At 37.9% G+C, this 22,037-nt stretch overlaps 1 protein-coding gene across 1 annotated transcript in view; it reads left to right on the forward strand.

The window, feature by feature from the left end:
- The window catches only part of MTMR8 (myotubularin related protein 8), a 229,078-nt gene that overhangs the window by 77,086 nt on the left and 129,955 nt on the right, over positions 1 to 22,037 (forward strand). Inside the window, exons 5-8 of the mRNA XM_060137340.1 lie at positions 13,628 to 13,756; positions 14,941 to 15,075; positions 17,857 to 17,989; positions 19,320 to 19,429. Of these exons, the coding sequence (XP_059993323.1) occupies positions 13,628 to 13,756; positions 14,941 to 15,075; positions 17,857 to 17,989; positions 19,320 to 19,429 (507 nt within the window). The remainder of the gene's footprint in view (positions 1 to 13,627; positions 13,757 to 14,940; positions 15,076 to 17,856; positions 17,990 to 19,319; positions 19,430 to 22,037) is intronic.

The following is a 22,037-nucleotide window of genomic DNA, read 5'->3' on the forward strand; positions in this document are numbered from 1 at the left end:
ATGCCACTCTCTCATTTCAACCCAGCTTAACCTTCACCCTCCTGGTGGCCTCAAGTCCATTCTCTACGTCTGTGTCTTTATTCCTCTCCTGCCTCTAGGTTCTTCAGAACCTTTTTTTTTTTTTAGATTCCATAAATATGTGTTAGCATATGGTATTTGTTTCTCTCTTTCTGGCTTACTTCACTCTGTATGACAGACTCTAGGTCCATCCACCTCACTATAAAAAACTGAATTTCATTTCTTTTTATGGCTGAGTAATATTCCATTGTATATATGTGCCACATCTTCTGTATCCATTCCTCTGTCGATGGACGCTTAGGTTGCTTCCGTGTCTGGGCTATTGTAAATAGAGCTGCGATGAACATTGTGGTATATGACTCTTTTTGAATTAAGGGTTTCTCAGGGTATATGCTCAGTAGTGCTGCATCGTATGGTAGTTCTATTTTTAGATTTTTAAGGAACCTCCATACTGTTCACCATAGTGGCTGTATCAATTTGGAGTCCCAACAACAGTGCAAGAGGGTTCCCTTTTCTCCACACCCCCTCCAGCATTTATTGTTTGTAGATTTTTTGATGATGGCCATTCTGACTGGTGTGAGGGGATACCTCATTACAGTTTTGAGTTGCATTACTCTAACAATTAGTGATGTTGAGCATCCTTTCAAGTGTTAGTTGGCAATCTGTATATATTCTTTAGAAAATGTCTATTTAGGTCTTCTGCCTATTTTTGGATTGGGTTGTTTGTTTGTTTGATATTGAGTTGCATGAGCTGCTTATATATTTTGGAGATTAATCCTTTGTCAGTTGCTCCGTTTGCAAATATTTTCTTCCATTCTGAGGGTTGTCTTTTCATCTTGTTTATGGTTTACTTTGCTGTGTAAAAGCTTTTACATTTCATTAGGTCCCATTTGTTTATTTTTGTTTTTAATTCAATTTCATTAGGAGGTGGATCAAAAAGGATGTTGCTGTGATTTATGTCATAGAGTATTCTGCCTGTTTTACTGTAAGAGTTTTATAGTGTCTGGACTTACACTTAGGTATTTAATGCATTTTGAGTTTATTCTTGTGTCTGGTGTCATGGAGTGATCTAATTTCATTCTTTTACATGTAGCTGTCCAGTTTTCCAAGCACAACATATTGAAGATCCTGTATTTTCTCCTTTGTATATTCATGCCTCCTTTATCAAAGATAAGGTGGCCAAATGTGTGTGGGTTTATCTCTGGGATTTCTATCCTGTTCCATTGATCTCTATTTCTGTTCCTCTGCTAGTACCATACTGTCTTGATTACTGTAGCTTTGTAGTATAGCCTGAAGCCAGGGAGCCTGATTCCTTCAGCTCCGTTTTTCCTTCCCAAGATTGCTTTGGCTGTTCAGGGTCTTTTGTGTTTCCATACAAATTGTGAAATTTTTTGTTCGACTTCTGTGAAAAATGCCATTGGTAGTTTGATGGGGATTGCATTGAATCTGTAGATAGCTTTGGGTAGTATAGTCATTTTTACAATGTTGATTCTTCCAATCCAAGAACATGATATATCTCTCCATCTGTATCATATTTTAGTTCTTTTATCAGTATCTTATAGTTTTCTGCATACAGGTCTTTTGTCTCCTTAGGTAGGTTTATTCCTAGGTATTTTATTCTTTTTGTTGCAATGGTAAAGGGGAGTGTTTCCTTAGTTTCTCTTCAGATTGTTCATCATTAGTGTATAGGAGTGCAAGAGATTTCTGTGCATTAATTTTTTATCCTGCTACTTTACCAAATCCATTGATTAGCTCTAGTAGTTTTCTGGTGGCATCTTTAGGATTCTCTATGTATAGTATCATGTCATCTGCAAACAGTGACAGTTTTAATTCTTTTCCAATTTGAATTCCTTTTACTTCTTTTCCTTCTCTAAATTGCTGTGGCTAAACCTTCCAAAACTATATTGAATAATAGTGGTGAGAGTGGGCAAACTTGTCTTGTTCCTGATCTTTGTGGAAATTGTTTCAGTTTCACCATTGAGAACAGTGTTGTCTGTGGGTTTGTCATATATGGCCTTTATTATGTTGAGGTAACTTCCCTTTATGTCTACTTTCTGGAGGCCTTTTATCATAAATCGGTGTTGAATTTTGTCAAAAGCTTTTTCTGCATCTTTTGAAATGGTCATATGGTTTTTAGGCTTCAGCTTGTTAATATGGTGTATCACATTGATTTATTTGCATATACTGAAGAATCTTTGCATTCCTTGTATAAACCCCACTTGATAATGGTGTATGGTCCTTTTAATGTGCTGTTGGATTCTGTTTGCTGGTATTTTGTTGAGGATTTTTGCATCTATGTTCATCAGTTATATTTGCCTGTAGTTTTCTTTCTTTGTGACATCTTTGTCTTGTTTTGGTATCAGGGTGATGGTGGCCTCGTAGAATGAGTTTGGGAATGTTCCCCCCTCTGCTATATTTTGGAAGAGTTTGAGAAGGATAGGTGTCATCTCTTCTCTAAATGCTTGATATAATTCGCCTGTGAAGCCATCCGGTTGTGGGCTTTTTTTTGCTGAAAGATTTTTAATCACAGTCTCAATTTCAGTGCTTCTGATTCATCTATTTATATTTTCTGTTTCTTCCTGGTTCAGTATCAGAAGTTTGTGTTTTCTAAGAATTTGTCCATTTCTTCCAGGTTGTGCATTTTATTGGCATATAGTTGCTTGTAGTAATTTCTCATGATCCTTTGTAATTCTGCAGTGTCAGTTGTTACTTTTTTTCATTTGTAATTCTGTTGATTTGAGCCTTCTCACTCTTTTTCTTGGTGAGTGTGGCTAATGGTTTATCAATTTTGTTTATCTTCTCAAAGAACCAGCTTTTAGTTTTATTGATCTTTGCTATCATATTCTTCTTTTCTTTTTCAGTTATTCTGACCTTATTTTTATGGTTTCTTTCTTTCTGCTAACTTTGGGTTTCTTTTGTTTTTCTTTCTCTAATTGCTTTAGGTGGAATGTTAGGTTGTTTATTTGAGATTTTTCTTGTTTCTTGAAGTAGGATTGTATAGGTATAAACTTCCCTCTTATAACAGCTTTTGCTGCATCCCATAGGTTTTGGATCATCGTGTTTTCATTGTCATTAGTATCTAGATATTTTTTGATCTCCTCTTTGATATCTTCAGTGATCTCTTGGTTATTTAGTAGCACATTGTTTATCCTCCATGTGTTTGTGTTTTTTACAGTTTTTTTTCCTGTAATTGATATCTAGCCTCATAGCTAGAGATATCATAGTTGTGGTCAGAAAAGATAGTTGATACGATTTCAGTTTTCTTAAATTTACCAAGGCTTGAATTGTGACTCAAGATAGGATTCATCCTGGAGAATGTTCGTTGAGCACTTGAGAAGAAAGTGTATTCTCTTGTTTTTGGATGGAATGTCCTATAAATATGAATTAAATGCATCTTGCTTAATGTGCCATTAAAAGTTTGTGTTTCCTTTTTTATTTTCATTTTGGATAATGTCTCCATTGGTGAGAGTGGGGTGTTAAAGTCCTCTATTATTATTGTGTAACTATCGATTTTCCCTTTTAAGGCTGTAAGCATTTGCCTTATACATTGACGTACTCCTATGTTGGCCTAATAAATATTTGCAATTGTTATATCTTTTTGTAGGATTGATTCTTTGATCATTATGTAGTATCCTTCTTTGTTGTAATAGTGTTTATTTTAAAATCTATTTTGTATGATATGAGAATTTCTATTCCAGCTTTCTTTTGATTTCCATTTGCATGGAATATTTTTTTCCATCCTCTCACTTTCAGTCTGTATGTGTCCCTAGGTCTGAAGTGGGTCTCTTGTTGACAGGATATATACACGTCCTGTTTTTGTATCCATTCAGCCAATCTGTGTCTTTTGGTTGGAGCATTTAATCCATTTTTGCTTAAAGTATTGATTGATATTTATGTTCCTCTTACCATTTCTTAATTGCTTTGAATTTGTTATTGTAGGTGTTTTCCTTCTCTTGTCTTTTCTGCGTAGAGAAGTTCCTTTAACGTTTGCTGTGAAGTTGGTTTGGTGGTGCTGAATTCTCTTAGCTTTTGCATGTGTGTAAAGATTTTAATTTCTCCATCGAATGTGAATGAGATCCTTGCTGGGTAGAGTAATCTTGTTTGTAGGTTTTTCCCTTTCATCCTTTTAAATATGTCCTGCCACTTCCTTCTGGCTTGCAGAGTTTCTGCTGAAAGATCAGCTGTTAACCTTATGGGAATTCCCTTGTATATAATTTGCTGCTTTTCCCTTACTGCTTTTAACACTTTTTGTTTGTATTTCATTCTTGATAGTTTGATTAATATGTGTCTTGGCATGTTTCTCCTTGGATTTATCCTGTATAGGACTCTGCATTTCCTACACTTGATTGACTATTTCCTTTCCCGTATTAGGGAAGTTTTCAACTAAAATCTCTTCAAATATTTTCTCAGTCTCTTTCTTTTTCTCTTTTTCTTCTGAAAACCCTATAATTTGAATGTTGGTGTGCTTAATGTTTTCCCAGAAGTCTCTGAGACTGCCATCAATTCTCTTCATTCCTTTTTCTGTATTCTGCTCTGTAGTAGTTATTTCCATGTTTTTATCTTCCAGGTCACTTATCCACTCTTCTGCCTCAGTTGTTCTCCTATTGATTCCTTCTAGAGAATTTTTTATTTCATTTATCATGTTGGTCATCATTGTTTGCTCTTGAGTTATTCTATGTTAAACGTTTCTTTTATTTTCTCCATTCTGTTTCCAAGGTTTTGGATCATCTTTACTATCATTACTCTGAATAGTTTTTCAGGTAGACTGCCTATTTCCTCTTCATTTGTTTGGTCTGGTGGATCTTTGCCTTGTTCCTTCATCTACTGCGTATTTCTCTGTCTTCTCATTTTGCTGAACTAACTGTTTTTGGCATCCTCTTTTTGCAGGCTGCTGGTTTGTAGTTTGTGTTGTTTTTGGTGTCTGCCCCCATTGGGTAATGTTGGTTCAGTGGTTTTTGTAGGCTGCCTGGTAGAGGGGCTGGTGCCTGTGTTCTGATGTATGAGGCTGGATCTTGTCTTTCTGGTGGGCAGGACAGCATCCAGTTGTGTGCTTTGGGGTGTCTGTGACCTTATTATGATTTTAGGCAGCCTCTCTGCTAATGGGTGGGGTTGTGTTCCTGTCTTGCTAGCTGTTTGGCATGGGGTGTCCAGCATTGGAGCTTGCTGGTCGTTGAGTGGGTTTGGGTCTTAGCATTGAGATGCAGGTCTCTGGGAGAGCTCTCGCCGATTGATATTATGTGGGGCCAGGATGACTCTGGTGGTCCAGTGTCCTGAACTCGGCTCTCCCACCTCAGACACTCAAGCCTGGCACCTGGCCGGAGCACCAAGATCCTGTCAGCCACATAACCAGGTGCATGGGGAGTTTCTTCCCTTTTGGGAAGTCTGAGGTCTTTTACCAGCCTTCAGTAGGTGTACTGTAGGAGTTTTTCCACATGTAGATGTATTTTTGATGTACTTGTGGGGAGGAAGGTGATCTCCATGTCATACTCCTTGTCATCTTGAAGGTCCTTCTCCAGTAATTACATTTTGAATATCCACTAGACACTGGATTGATGAGCTGTCACTCAGCAGGGTGAGGTGGCTCCTTAGAGTCATAATTAACAGGAATGAGAAGAGATGATGTGGATTCTTTCCAGTTCAAATATGTGTGTAAGTCCCCCAAATGAGGGCTGAAATAGCTCCTTTGGCACCTTTCACACGTGTAGCCTTCTGAGTTGAAAGGGAAACTGCATTTATTTCTCTTTTTATGACCAGCTTATCCAAAGCCTACATCTAGGTAAGGGGATGGGTAGAGAACTTTTTCTCTTTCAAATGTTCTGCATTCTGAGACACTGGCTTTAGGAATTTACATAGAGCCATTCCTGATCTATTCCACCTTGGACTTCTTTTGCATATTCATTTTTTAATTTGTTTGATCCATTCTTAGAGGAGTGATTAGAATTAATATGCTAATATCAGGTCTGTGCCATTATAATATTTTGTCACTGTCTCTTAGGAACGATATATTTTGGATACCACTAAAAGGTGATAAATTAGAGATAGTTTATCAGTCTTATAGAGTAAGTCCTACCTAAAATGTCGACACTTCTACCCTGACTAGGATTTTAAAGGTCCTCAAGATGTGCATATTACGAACCTAGTAGGCATTTTAAGAAAAGATTAATCATGTTTCCTCCTTCTTTACCTGTCTGGCTTGCATTTGAGTCTATTTGTTTTAATTTACTTGCTTATAATATACATTGTTTTCTCAGTTAGGCAAGTGTAGGAATTTCAGGGTAGATTATACATTCATTTCTACCTATAAAGTTATTGTAAAGGTACATTTTGTTCTTATATATCTCAACATCTTCCTTTCTAGAAAATAATAGCATACTTGGAAGAGCTTTTTACATCAAGGATATTTTTTTAACATCTTTATTGGAGTATAAATGCTTTACAACGTTGTGTTACTTTCTGCTGAGTAACAGAGTGAATCAGCTATATGTATACATATATCCCTATATCCCCTCTCTCTTGTGTCTCCCTCCCACCCTCCCTATCCCACCCTTCTAGGTGGCCACAAAGCACCGAGCTGATCTCCCTCTGCTATGCATGTGCTTCCCACTGGCTATATTTTGTAGAGTATATATGTCCATGCCACTCTCACTTCATCCCAGCTTACCCTTACCCCTCTCCATGTCCTCACGTCAATTCTGTATGTCTGTGTGTTTATTCCTGTCCTACCCTTAGGTTCTTCAGAACCTTTTTTTCTTTCAAATTCCATAAATATCTGTTAGCATATTTGCTTTTCTCTTTCTGACTTACTTCCCTCTGTATGACAGACTATAGGTCCATCCACCTCATTACAAATAACTCAATTTCGTTTCTTTTTATGGCTGAATATTATTCTATTGTATATATGTGCCACATCTTCTTTATCCGTTCATATGTTGATGGACATTTAGGTTGCTTCCATGTCCTGGCTATTGTAAATAGAGCTGCAGTGAACATTGTGGTACATGGCTCTTTCTGAATTATGGTTTTCTCAGGGTATATGACCAGTAGTGGGATTTCTTGGTCGTATGGTAGTTCTATTTTTAGATTTTTAAGGAACCTCCATATTGTTCTCCATAGTGGCTCTGTCAATTTACATTCTCACCAACAGTGCAAGAGGGTTGCCTTTACTCCACACCCTCTCCAGCATTTATTGTTTGTAGATTTTTTTGATGCTGGCCATTCTGATTGGTGTGGCCATTCTGATTGGTGTGAGGTGATACCTCATTGTAGTTTTGATTTGCATTTCTCTAATGATTAGTGATGTTGAGCATTCTTTCATGTGTTTGTTGGTAATCTGTACATCTTCCTTGGATAAATGTCTGTTTAGGTTTTCTGCCCATTTTTGGATTGAGTTCTTTGTTTTACTGATATTCAATTGCATGAGCTGCTTGTAAACTTTGGAGATTAATCCTTTGTCATTTTCTTCCTTTGCAAATATTTTCTCCCATTCTGAGGGTTGTCTTTTGGCCTCTTTATGGTTTCCTTTGCTGTGCAAAAGCTTTTATGTTTCATTAGGTCCCATTTGTTTATTTTTATTTCCATTTCTCTAGGAGGTGAGTCAAAAAGGATCTTGCTGTGATTTATGTCATAGAGTGTTCTGCCTATGTTTTCCTCTAAGAGTTTTATAGTGTCTGGTCTTACATTTAGGGCTTTAATCCATTTCGACTTTATTTTTGTGTATGATGTTAGGAAGTGTTCTAATTTCATTCTTTTACATGTAGCTGTCTAGTTTTCCCAGCACCACTTATTGAAGAGGCTGTCTTTTTTCCATTTTATATTCTTGCCTCCTTTATCAAAGATAAGGTGACCATATGTAGGTGGGTTTATCTCTGCGCTTTCTATCCTGGTCCTTTGACCTATATTTCTGTTTTTTGTTACAGTCCCATAGTGTCTTGATTACTCTAGCTTTGTAGTATAGTCTGAAGTCAGGGAGCCTGAATCCCCCAGCTCTGTGTTCCTTTCTCAAGATTGCTTTAGCTATTTGGGGTCTTTTGTGTTTCTATGCAAATTGTGCAGTTTTTTTGTTTTTGTTTTGTGAAAAATGCCACTGGTAGTTTGATAGCAATTGCATTGAATCTGTAGATTGCTTTGGGTAGTAGAGTCATTTTCACAATGTTGATTCTTCCAATCCAAGAACATGGTGTATCTCTCCATCTATTTGTATCATCTTTAGTTTCTTTTATCACTGTCTTATAGTTTTCTGCATATAAGTCTTTTGTCTCCTTAAGTAGCTTTATTCTCAGGTATTTTATTTGTTTTGTTGAAATGATAAATGGGAGTGTTTCCTTAATTTCTCTTTCAGATTTTTCATCATTAGTGTATAGGAATGCAAGAGATTTCTGTGCATTAATTTTGTATCCTGCTACTTCACCAAATTCATTGATTAGCTCTAGTAGTTTTTTGTAGCATATTTAGGATTCTCTATATATAGTGTCATGCCATCTGCTAACAGTGAAAGTTTTACTTCTTTTCTGATTTGGATTCCTTTTATTTCTTTTCTTCTCTTGTTTCTGTCACTAAAACTTCTGAAACTATGTTGAATAATAGTGTTGCGTGTGGGCAACCTTGTCTTCTTCCTCATCTTAGAGGAAATGGTTTCATTTTTTCACCATTGAGAACAATGTTGGCTGTGGGTTTTTCATATATGGCCTCTATTATATTGAGATACATTCCATGTATGCCTACTTTCTGGACGGTTTTTATCATGAATGGGTGTTGAATTTTGTCAAAAGCTTTTTCTGCATCTATTGAGATTATCATATGGTTCTTATCCTTCAGTTTGTTAATATGGTGTATCACATTGATTGATTTGCATATATTGAAGAATTCTTGCATCCCTTGGATAAACTCCACTTGATCACAGTGTATGATCCCTTTAATGTGCTGTTGGATTCTGTTTGCTAGTATTTTGTTGAGGATTTTTGCATCTATATTCATCAGTGATATTGACCTGTAGTTTTCTGTTTTTGTGCCATCTTTGTCTGGTTTTTTTATCAGGGTGATGGTGGCCTCGTGGAATGAGTTTGGGAGTATTCCTCCCTCTACTATATTTTGGAAGAGTTTGAGAAAGATACATGATAGCTCTTCTCTGAATGTTTGCTAGAATTCACCTGTGAAGCCATCTGGTCCTTGGCTTTTGTTTCTTGGAAGATTCTTAATCACAGTTTCAATTTCAGTGCTTGTGTCTGGCTTATTTATATTTTCTATTTCTTCCTGGTTCAGTCTCAGAAGGTTGTGCTTTTCTAAGAATCTGTCCATTTCTTCCAGGTTGTCCATTTTATTGACATAGAGTTTCTTATAGTAATCTCTCCTGATCCTTTGTATTTCTGCAGTGTCAGTTTTTACTTCTCCTTCTTCATTTGTAATTCTGTTGATTTGAGTCTTCTCTCTTTTTTTCTTGATGAGGTTGGCTAATGGCTATCAATTTTGTTTATCTTCTCAAAGAACCAGCTTTTAGTTTTATTGATCTTTGCTATTGTTTCCTTCATTTCTTTCATTTATTTCTGATCTGATTTTTATGTTTTCTTTCCTTCTGGTAACCTTGGGTTTTTTTGGTTCTTCTTTTTCTAATTGCTTTAGGTGTATGTTTAGGCTGTTCATTTGAGATATTTCTTGTTTCTTGAGGTAAGATTCTATTGCTATAATCTTCCCTCTTGGAACTGCTTTTGCTGCATCCCATAGGTTTTGGTTCGTTGTGTTTTCATTGTCATTTGTTTCTAGGTATTTTTTGATTTCCTCTGTGATTTCTTTAGTGATCTCTTTGTTAGTTAGTAGGGTACTGTTTATCCTCCATGTGTTTGTGTTTTTTATGTTTTTTTTCCTGTAATTGATATCTAGTTTCATAGCATTGTGGTCAGGAAAGATACTTGATACAATTTCAATTTTCTTAAATTTACCAAGGCTTGATTTGTGACCCATGATATCATCTATCCTGGACAATGTTCCATGAGCACTTGAGAAGAAAGTGTATTCTCTTGTTTTTGTATGGAATGTCCTATAAGTTTCAATTAAGTTCATCTTTTTTTAATGTGTCATTTCAAGCTTGTGTTTTCTTATTTATTTTCATTTTGGATGATCTGTCCATTGGTGAAACTAGGGTGTTAAAGTGCCCTGTTATTATTGTGTAACTATTGATTTCCCCTTTTATGCCTGTTAGCATTTACCCTATGTATTGATGTACTCCTACATTGGCTGCATAAATATTTACAATTGTTATATCTTCTTCTTGGATTGATTCCTTGATCATTATGTGGTGTCCTTCTTGTCTGTTGTAATAGTGTTTATTTTAAAGTCTATTTTGTTGGATATGAGAATTACTGCTCTAGCTTTCTTTTATTTCCATTTGCATGGAATATCTTTTTCCATCTCTTCACTTTCAATCTGTATGTTTCCCTAGGTCTGAGGTGGGTCTCTTCTGGACAGTATATATTCAGGTCCTGTTTTTGTATCCATTTAGCCAATCTGTGTATTTGGTTGGAGTATTGAATCCATTTACATTTAAAGTAATGATCGATGTGTATGTTCCTATTACCATTTTCTTAATTGCTTTGTATTTGTTATTGTAGGTCTTTTCCTTCCCTTGTGTCTCCTGTGTAGAGAAGTTCCTTTAGCATTTGTTGTGAAGCTGGTGGGTGGTGCTGAATTCTCTTTGCATTTGCTTGTGTGTAAAGATTCTAATTTCTCTGTTGAATCTGAATGAGATCGTTGCTCATTAAGAGTAATCTTGGTTGTAGATTTTTCCGTTTTATCACTTTAAATGTGTCCTGCCGCTCCCATCTTGCTTACAGAGTTTCTGCTAAATATCAGCAGTTAACCTTATGGGGATTCCCTTTTATGTTATTTGTTGCTTTTCCCTTGCTGCTTTTAATATTTTTTCTTTGTATTTAAATTTTGATAGTTTGATTAATATGTGTCCTGGCGTGTTTCTCCTTGGATTTATCCTGTATGGGACTCTGTGCTTCCTGGACTTGATTGACTATTTCCATTCCCATATTAGGGAATTTTCAACAATAATCACTTCAAATATTTTGTCAGTTTGTTTCTTTTTCTCTTCTTCTTCTGGAACCCCTATAATTCAAATGTTGGTGTGTTTAATGTTGTCCCAGAAGTCTCTGAGACTGTCATGAATTCTTTTCATTATTTTTTCTTTATTCTTCTCTGCAGTAGTTATTTCCACTATTTCATCTTCCAGGTCAGTTATCCGTTCTTCTGCTTCAGTTAATTTGCTGTTGATTCCTTGTATAGAATTTTTTATTTCATTTATTGTGTGGTTCCTCATTGTTTGCTCTTTAGTTCTTCTAGGTTAAATGTTTCTTTTATTTTCTCCATTCTATTTTGAAGATTTTGGATCATTTTTACTATCATTACTCTGAATACTTTTTCAGGTAGACTGCCTATTTCCTCTTCATTTGTTTAGTCTAGTAGGTTTTTACCTTGCTCGTTCATCTGCTGCATATTTCTCTGTCTTCTCATTTTGTTTAACTTACTGTGTTTAGGGTCTCCTTTTCGCCGGCTGCAGGTTTGTAGTTCCTGTTGTTTTTGGTGTCTTCCCCCAGTCAGTAAGGTTGCTTCAGTGCATTGTGTAGGCTTCCTGGTGGAGTGTACTGGTGCCTGTGTTCTGATGGATGAGGCTGTATCTTGTCTTTCTTGTGGGCAGGACCACATCTGGTGGTGTGTTTTGGGTGTCTGTGACCTTATTATGATTTTATGCAGCCTCTCTGCTAATGGATCGTGTTGTGTTCCTGTCTTGCTGTTGTTTGTCATGGGGTGTCCATCACTGGACCTTGCTGGTTGTTGAATGGAGCTGGGTCTTAGCATTGAGTTAGAAGTCTCTGGGAGAGCTCTCGCCTATTGATGCTCCGTTGGGCCGGGTGGTCTCTGGTGGTCCAACGTCCTGAACTCGGCTCTCCCACTTCAGAGACTCAGGCCTGACACCCGGCCGGAGCACCAAGACCCAGTCAACCACACGTCTCAGAAGAAAAGGGAGAAAAAAAAAGAAAAGATAAATAAAAAAAATAAAATAAAAAGTTATTAAAATAAAAAATATTAAAATTTAAAAAATTTTAAATGTAATTAAATAAGAAAAGAGTGCAACGAAACCAATAAACAAAGTCACCACTTATAACAAGTGCTGAAAGCTATACTAAGATAAACCTAAAATCAGAAATTAGTCAGTTACATACAGCAAAAACCCCAAGTCTACAGTTGCTCCCAAAGTCCAGTACCTCAATTTTGGGATGATTCATTGTCTATTCAGGTATTCCAGATATGCAGGGTACATCAAGTTGATTGTTGCTATTTAATCCACTGCTCCTGAAGCTGCCCAGAGAAATTTCCCTTTCTCTTCTTTGTTCGCAAATCTCCTGGGGTTCAGCTTTGGATTTGGTCCCATCTCTGCCTGTAGGTCCCCGTCTGGCATCTGGTCCTTGCCCAGACAGGAGGGCATTCAAAGAGTGGTTGATTAGGTTGCCTTGGGTCACTCAGTCTGTGGGGAGGGAGGGGTACGGAATGTGGGGTGAGCCTGCAGCGGCAGAGGCCAAGGTGACATTGCAACAGCCTGAGGCATGCCATGTGTTCTCCCGGGGAAGTTGTCCCTGGATCACGGGACCCTGGCAGTGGCATGCTGCCCAGGCTTCCGGGAGTTGAGGTGTGAATAGTGACCTGTGCTTGCACACAGGATTCTTGTTGGCTGCAGCAGCAGCCTTAGTGTTTCATGCCCGTCTCTGTTGTCCATGCTGATAGCCGTAGTCGTGCCCATCTCTGGAGCTCATTTATGCGATGCTCCAAATCCCCTCTCCTTGTGCACACTGAGTCAATGGTATCTTGCCTGTTAGGCAGGTCCATACTCTCTCCCAGACTCCCTGCCAGCTAGCTGTGTTGCACTAGCCCCCTTCAGGCTGTGTTCACGCAGCCAACCCCTGTCCTTTCCCTGGGATCTTAACTCCGAAGCCCAAGCCTCAGCTCCCAGTCCCCACCTGCCCCAATACATGAGCAGACAAGCCTCTCAGGCTAGTGAGTGCTGGTCGGCACTGATCCTCTGTGCGAGAATCTCTCTGCTTTGCTCTCTACACCCCTATTGCTGCATTCTCCTCTGTGGCTCCAAAGCTTCCCCCTGACCACCTTCGTCTCTGCCAGTGAAGGGGCTTCCCAGTGTGTGGAAACTTTCCTCCTTCACAGCTCCCTCCCAGAGGTGCAGGTCCCATCCCTTTTCTTTTGTCTCTGTTTTTTTCTTTTTTCTTTTGCCCTACCCTGGTAAGTGGGGAGTTTCTTGCCTTTTGGGAAGTCTGAGGTCTTCTGCTAGCATTCAGTAGATGTTATGTAGGAGTTGTTCCACATGTAGATGTATTTTTCATGTATTTTTAGGGAGGATGGTGATCACCATGTCTTACTCCTTCGCCGTCTTGAATGTCCTCCCATCAAGGATAAGTTTGTTCTTATTTCTGAGGAATGGATGATTCTAGATGATAAATAACAGACAGCTAATTCTTGAGTGATTGCTATTCTAACCTGTTGCTAGCAGGTAAAAATATGTAAAAAAAATTGAGTTTAAAAAATTGAGTTTATTTTGTTTTAGATATGCAGTACCTACCCTCCTGAAATAGTGGTTCCTAAATCTCTTACATTGGGAATGGTAGTTGGAAGTTCGAAGTTCAGAAGTAAAGAATGTGTGCCTATGCTTTCCTACCTCTACAAAGAGAACAATGTGAGTTGAGCAAAGTTCTCTCATGAGAACTTTACTTGGTGCTAGAAGACCTGAGTTTAAGTCACACCACTGCCACTTACTAGCTATGTGACCTCAAGCAAGTTACTACTCTGAACTTTGGTAGTTCTGAGAGTTTTTAAGTGTGTAATATGAGAGAAAAATATATGTGTACTTTGTAAATTTTAAAGTGTTGTGCAGATGTTAAGTGTCATTTGTAGTGCATTCATTTATTTCTTTTCTTCTCTATGGGCTCCTGCTTGATGGCAAGTTGTTGAATAAAAGGGAACAGCTGTATGAAAGGATATTTGGGCACTGTGGCTTCCCATTAGAACACACATGTCCTTGATTCTTTCTCACTATTTTCATACAATTTAAGCTAGTAGGGGAATATTTCGCTTGACTCCTCTATTTGAGTCCCCTTCCATAGGAAGGGATAATAGTTCTTGCCTCTTGTGGTCTCTCTGAGATCTGGAATTAGACAGTCAAGTTCTCAGGTAGGCAACTATCAAGTGCTAAAAAGTACAGTAATACAAGTGGGTGTCTTTGTGTCAAACTATCAAAGTAAGCAGACTCTATAAAAAACACACCAAAGTGTAATGCAGTTCACTAACTAATTATTACCAGATGTATCTGCTAAATAGCTATGTTGTTTTCCTATTGAAATGGCTTGAAACAAACCAGCCCTCTGATTTGGCATTAACTCCTGAAACGAGTGAACCCTGTTCTCTTAAGAGACACTAGGTCTTTGAATTCTGCTGTCACTGTGAGCCTCTGGTTTATATGGATGATATTACTGGGACTATAAAAAGCAAGAAAGGTTCCGGTAAATACTAGCCTAATACATATTGAAAATACATAGAATTCTATTAAGGAAACACTCAGGGTGTCATTTTCTTGAAGTCTGGATTTGCCGAGACTGGGTTGGGAATCATAGCCATGTAGAAGAAAAAAAGACTATCTGAGCAACAGTTTGTGGTAATACAGCCCACATGCTAGAGTGGGGATGGAGGCAGGAGGCTGAGCCTAATGTCAGTGGAATGCCTGGGCTTCAGAGCTACATTTCTTTTTACTTCACTATCCTGAGTTGTCTCATCCTCTTCTTCTACTCACTGAATATGGGATCAAGGAGGATTTTTGACCACCTGTACGTTGGACCACTCAACTGATATATTTTTTCCTTACAGCCTGCCATTTACCACTGTAGCCAGCCTCTGTCTGGATTTTATACTCATTGCATAGATGATGAGCTCCTGCTAGAGGTTATTAGCCAGACGAACCCAGAGAGCCAGTTTATGTATGTTGTAGACACAAGACCAAAAGTATCTATGTATCAATGACCTCTCTAATACCCCTACTTTACTCATGTTATAATTCCCTTCCCCACATGTTGAGTTTTGCAGTGTTAATGGGAAAGTTAGGTTTGTGTATATGGGCTTATTATGTCATAACTGTGTAAAATCATTTGAGTAAGCCATTTGGAACTCCTTTTATCATAGCTGTCACTGTCAAGCAAGACTATGAGAAGGTACTTTGAACAACTTAGTCTTGCCACTGCCTGTGAATGTCACAGAGAGGAGGGTCCTCAGATCAACCTAAACTCTCTGCATTAATTCCTTGACCCTCAACATTTTGTCTAGCTTTAATAAGGAATCGTAGAGGAATTAATTGTGCCCCACAAGGCAAGTAAAGGACAGATTTCCTTTTTTTAAAGGCTGTTCTTTTCACAAACAGCCCCAGAAAGAAATAATTTTGCTTATACTTTGATATGTTGACTGTGGATGATTAGGAGGTTTCATTGCTAACTAGGGATTGCTAAGTAAGTGATTTATATTCTAAGCCTAAGCCAGGTGGTTGTGACTTCAGAGTTAAGCAATTGGTTGTGCTTGAAACCAGATAGTGGTCTTAGACAGATGTCTGCCCATTTTGGGGATCTCTCACTGACTGTTCTGCAGGGCTACCTATAACTGACTGGGCTCAATAGAAAAAATAATTTCCCTTTCTGCTCAGGTACCATCCTTCAGTTTCTCAGAACTTTGCTGTCTTGCTTCAACTATAACTGCGTTTGACATTCTGGGATTAGAAAGAGTTTAATCAAATCTGTGTCTTCCATCGTATTAGTCTTAAAATGATAAAGAGAAGTACCAAGCTTTTGAAAAACTAAAGGATTGATGCCCTTTGGCCAAATGAAAGACCAAAAAGTCCTTTTTAATAGGTCCCGTTTTCCTCTCTCAGAGAGCCTAGAAATATCTAGCAACACTCCTCTTCTGGATGGCTAGATATATACTTTTAGTAGAAACTGTATTGTAGTGACAAAGTTACATTCTTAGGAGTCAGTCAAATCTGGGGTCAGATCCTGCCTTCAGCTTTTATCCATATGATCCTGGTTGAAATTGGTTTACCTCTCTGAACTTGTTTCCTTATGGGAATAATAATAGTACCTATCTTTAGGAGCTGTCATGAGGATTAAATGAGATAATATAAGTGAAGGATCTAGCACAGTGTCTGGCACATACATACTAGGGGCTCAGTAAATATTATATGTTCTTTCCTACTTGAACATTAGGCTACTAATATGTAGCAGTTTCTCAGATATGCCAGTCCTATTCCCAAAGAGTGTATACTGATATGATGTAGCTAGCTATCTGTAGTAGCTGGCCTTTCTACTGCTGCCCAGACCTGGGTAGGGACTGCCGTAATTATTGTTTCATTTGCTGAAGCATCCATCAGTCATAACAGACTTTTTTGTTACTAGGTTGCTGTTGCTTACACCTCCTCAGGTGTCCCATTGATTTGTCATTAATTTAATGAAAGCTCAGTGACATTCTTTGTGTGATAAGAGATCAAAATTACCATCATGTTTCTCCCTTTAACAAATATCCTGCATGCTAAATAGAATATGTTGACATGTAGATTTTTCTTCCCTGCATATGTTAATGTGAATAGTTTGTGCTTTTGAGGTTTTTAATGGCATTCTTTTTTTATTAATGCAAAAATGACACCCTATCCATATACATTCTCCTCCTACCTTCTGAAATGCACAATAATGGGAGATTAGAAAATAGGCCCAGACAACAGAAAATCATTTAATTATTAAGATGGTTATAATCATATAAGATATCTTGGCTGCTTTCTAGTTTTTTTATATATAAATTTATTTATTTTATTTATTTTTTGCTCTGTTGGATCTTCATCGCTGTGCACGGGCTTTCTCTAGTTGCAGCGAGTGGGAGCTACTCTTCATTGCGGTGCGCGGGCTTCTCATTGCAGTGGCTTCTCTTGTTGTGGAACACGGGCACTAGGCACGCAGGCTTCAGTAGTTGCAGCATGCCAGCTCAGTAGTTGTGGCGCACGGGCTTAGTTGCTCCGTGGCATGTGGGATCTTCCCAGACCAGGGATTGAACCCGTGTCCCCTGTATTGGCAGGTGGATTCTCAACCCACTGTGCCACCAGGGAAGCCCCTTTCTAGTTTTTGGATTAATATCTCCTCTCTGCAAGTCTCATTTACTCACTACCCCATCCAACATTCTTCATATGACCTAGAAGTATTCTGATTACCACAAGCTGAATATAGTGTTAAAACAACTCTTGGTATCTCCATTTCAATTTTATCAGTGAATGAAAGTCCTTTATCTTATGCAGTCATGTTCTAGACATTTTTCTAGAGTAGCTGTTTATAATTAATTGGCCCTGAAGTTCTTAGACTTCTTTCTAGAGCTTCTCAGTAATAAGGATTTTTGAATTTTCACATGTTTCTCAGTATAAAGCCCATTTGTTTGTGATAGGAAGCTCAAAATTATAATTTTAGTTCTTCGGATCAGATATCCTCATAGCTCCCATATCCTTCAATCAATCTCTTAAGCAGAGTTTTAATAATAAAATAAAAACACTAAATCTCCTTCTCTTTCCCTATACTACTGTTACTTAAGATACCTGATCTAAATGCCAGTGAGATTCTCTTCATCCCAGAATGTGCCCTATGTGATCTAACTTCTTTTTAAATGGGTAAGATTTAAAACTGTTTAGAATGAAGCATTGAGATTGATGAACCATGTTCTTTTATCATCTGCCCCATCTGTTCTGTTATGTCCTCTATATTGCAGTTAAATGCCATGGCCAACCGAGCAGCTGGGAAGGGTTATGAAAATGAAGGCAACTATGCCAACATTCGCTTCAGGTTCATAGGCATTGAGAACATCCATGTGATGCAGAGCAGCCTGCAGAAACTCTTGGAAGGTACAGGGATTTCACCTGGGCTAGACCAGAGGCTATATAGCTTGCATAATTACGTAAGCAAAAAGTATGCCTGATTTTGTGGTGAAACATAAAAGCAACCAGGTGAGCAGAATTAACAGGTGATAAGATTTTTGACTATAGTATAAATCCAGTTTGCATAGGTAGTACTGAATTATAGCAGTGTTGGTCTGACAGAGGAACTACAATGTTTAGTTTTCATAACTCTGTGGAGTTCATCTGGGTTTAGTGGCTATGGAAATAATTTCTCTCTATAGAATTACAGAGACTGCTGTATAGGGGTGGGTAGGTCAACATAAATATAAATGAACTGGGATTTATTTCATCTTCCTCATTTAATCTGCTGTAAGGGGTCAGTTCAATTTCATCACTGTGCTGATGAAGGGGGCGAATTTAGACTTCAAAGGAATAAAGCTGCTATCAGACAATTTGGGTCATCTGTCATCACAGCAATGTAATTGGGATCAGAATGCGGGCAAGGTGAGATCAGGGCTTTACAGGACTCTTGAGTCTAGAACATTTCTCCCAAAGCCACTACCCAGGATTCCATGATGTGGTATGTCATCTCAGGCACACATAGGGAAAACCTGCCCTCATTAAGTGAACTCCCCGTTCTTCCTCTCTTTTCTTCAATTGTTCACTTATGCTGTCTGCCAGGACCTCTCCCTTACACAACCCTTATCAGATCCTGTCTTCTCAGTCTGCAGCCCTTTTTGGATATTAATGTTCCTCTTCCTTGGGTCTCTTCCTCCTTTCTTTTTTGTCCCAGAATATTCTATAGTAGGAGTGTAAGAGGACATTTTGCAGATTTTTTGAGGCAAAAGATTGCCGTCTGCTGGATAACCAGTGCAAAATGCATGAAAATTAACTGATGGTTTTTTCAACCTGTTGAGACAGCACAGGGCTGCAAGGGAGTAAGTGGGGATGTGGAAGCAGAGACAGATGTTAAGGGTCTACAAAGTTAGGCTCAGTAGGAGGAGTTAAGATGGGAATCAAATGTGTTTTCTAATCAGAGGAGATGTGAGTATTTTCCTGTGGATGCTGACTCAGTCTTCTGGCTCTGTTCTTCAGAGATCTCTGTGGGCTTGGGGTGGGTTCTACAAGTCAAGAAAGCAGAGACCCGAGCTAGGAGATATGGTAGGCTCTAGCCCTAGTCCTGTCCCTGATTCACTTTGCGGTTTCCAACTAATCATTTAAACTTTCTGTGCCTCAGCTTCCTCATTTACAAAATGGTGAACCATTTTGTCCCCTTTCTTGGTGAATAAACTGAGGTAATTGTGAATTTCAATCTCTGCTTCCTTTTCTACCTTAGTTTGTGAATTGAAAACTCCAACAATGAGTGAATTTCTTAGCAGCCTGGAGAGCTCAGGGTGGTTGAGACACATTAAAGCTATTATGGATGCTGGAATTTTCATTGCAAAGGTAATAATCAGGACTTTTAAGAACTTGCACTGACTTTATTATGGGATCTCTTGAGGTAGCAGTGTATTCATGGTGGAAAGAATATTGAAAAACAACCTGGTTTCTAGATTCAGGTCAGCCACTAATTTACTGCGTGCCCTTGGAAAATCTCTTCCCTTCTGTGGGCCTCAGTTTCTCTGTCTGTAAAACAAGTTGGTTCTACTAGAATCTAATGGTATAAGTTTTGGGGGGCCCACTGAACTCTTTGAGAATATGATTGACTTTCTGCCCCTAGAAAAATGTACATATGGCTATACATACAGAAAATAGACCTTAATTTCAGGGGGTACACAGACCCCAGATCTCAAGTTAAAAACTCTTAGATAATCTCTCATGGTCCTTTCAGCTCAAATATTCTCATAGTCTTTCCAGCTCAAATACTCTGATGTATTTTTGTGTTGATTCTAAGGTATCAATTGGAAGTAAGACTGGTTGTAAAATAAATGCAGAGTTTGTGTTTCTATGGGTTTTCAGAGCTCTGAGTATAAAGCAGACTTTTCTGACTTCTTTGTCTAGGTATGCCTCTGAATGCAGTCTAAGTAGGCTTCATCACTCATTTATGCTGACTCACTTATTTTCTGACCTTCAGAACCCTGGCTTCTGTATCATTTGTTAGGTGATATTTAAAAAAAAAGAAGAAGAAATTTGGAGTGTACATTTTCTCATTTTGAAGTTTTGTTTATACATTCTTACATGAGAACTTGCTCTTTTCACCACACCCCTATTATTTGGTAGAAGTAAAGAAAAGGAGAGAATCACTCTTCACCTCTCTGCTGTCATTTTTTCAGTTGAAGATAATGAGATTTATAGCTTCTGGCTTAAAAGGTTTTTAGAGAGTGTGTGTAATTAACTGTCTTAAATATCCAGCCCTATTGTTTTACAATTTCCTAGTCCTGTTGCCTACATTTTTCACTGTAATTTATTATTAGTGCTTACTATGTGACCCCCTTGGTCATTTCAAGCCCACTGTTCTAGCCATTCTTTATACTGTTCCTTTTTCGCATGCCCTATACCCATAAATTTCTATTTCCTTTCTGAAACTGACTTTATTAGACCAAAGAGAGTGAGAATGGAGAAGAGGGATAGATTTGATAGACCATACAACCTCATAAATATTGGTTGAATTAAAATGAGTGGATGAAAAAGATAGACTTGTGATTGCACGATTATCCTGTGCTTCCCATCTCCATCAGTACCTATCCAGTATCCCAAGCTTGAAAACTCAAGTAAGCTTTGAATTCTTTCTCTTCCCCTCCATCTGGCAATTGCCTCATCCTGTCAGTTTTCCTCAAAAGTGTTTCTCAAATATCCGTTCTTCCCCACCTCTGCATTAAGTACTATAATAACTTCCTGACTGGTTTACTTGTCTTTAGTAGTTGCTCCCCCCAGTATGGCCACCAGATTGCTTCTAAAGCCATCTTTCTTGAGCACATATGATAATGTCACTTTAAACTCAAAATACTCCAATGGTTCCCCATTGCCCATAAGACCCTGGTAATTAGTGAGATTCTTGTTTCTCCCCAAAACACTATAGTATCCCTCCCTCTCTCGTTTTGTCTCTCATTATCTTTATTTAATTTATTTTTTTCTCATTACAAAAGTTATACATGTACGTTATCTAAGAAGTATACATTTCAGAAATATATAATGTAAAATGTAAATATTCCCTGTAGTTTGCCCCACAACACACACTATTAATAGTTTAATGTATGCTGCTAGATCAGCACTATTTGAACTTTCTGTGATGATGGAAAGGTTCTGGATCTGTACTAATACAATAGCCACTAGCCACATGTGGCAGTTGTGCATTTGAAATGTGGCTAGTGAGAGTGAGGAACTGAATTTTTAATTTTATTTAGTTTTGATCAATTTAAATTTAAATAGCCACTTGTGGCTAGTGACTACCATATTGGACAGTACAGGTCTAGAATTTTTCAACATATATATAACTACATATATTATTACTAATTTGTAAAAATGAGATTGTATTGTGCATATTTTTCTGCAACTAACTTTTTATACTTAATGTATGGTGAACATTTTCCAGGTCAGTTCAGTCAGTGTGACCTCATTCTTTTCAGTGACTGTATAATATTCCATTAAGTGAATTTATCATGGTCCCTGTTCATGGGCAATTCAGTTATTCACATTTTTCACAAATGCAGACATTGTTGCATCAAATATCCTTGAACATATATCTTTATATGTGTGGGCATTCTTAAAAGTGGATTTTCAGTTGAAGAGTATGAATATTTCAGACTTTACTAGATGTGGCCAAATTGCCCTTCAAATAGGATACACCAGTTTCCATTCCCACCAACAATGCCTCTTTCTCCACATAGCCAGCAATGGTTATCATCAATCTTTTTAATCTTTGCCAATTTGATAGGTTATGCATTTTATGTCATGTTTTAATTTGCATTTCTTTAATCATTAGTGAAATTGAGCATCTTTTCCTGTCCACCAGTGACTTTTGACCTTTCACTCCATTTGGAGTCCTAAGGAAAGAGTATAGTCGCTACTATTAGGCCTCTGATATTATCTGAGGTATCTGGTTAACTGAGGGGTT

This window comes from Lagenorhynchus albirostris, chromosome X (assembly GCF_949774975.1).
Source record: "Lagenorhynchus albirostris chromosome X, mLagAlb1.1, whole genome shotgun sequence".
NCBI classification, from domain to species: Eukaryota; Metazoa; Chordata; class Mammalia; order Artiodactyla; family Delphinidae; genus Lagenorhynchus; species Lagenorhynchus albirostris.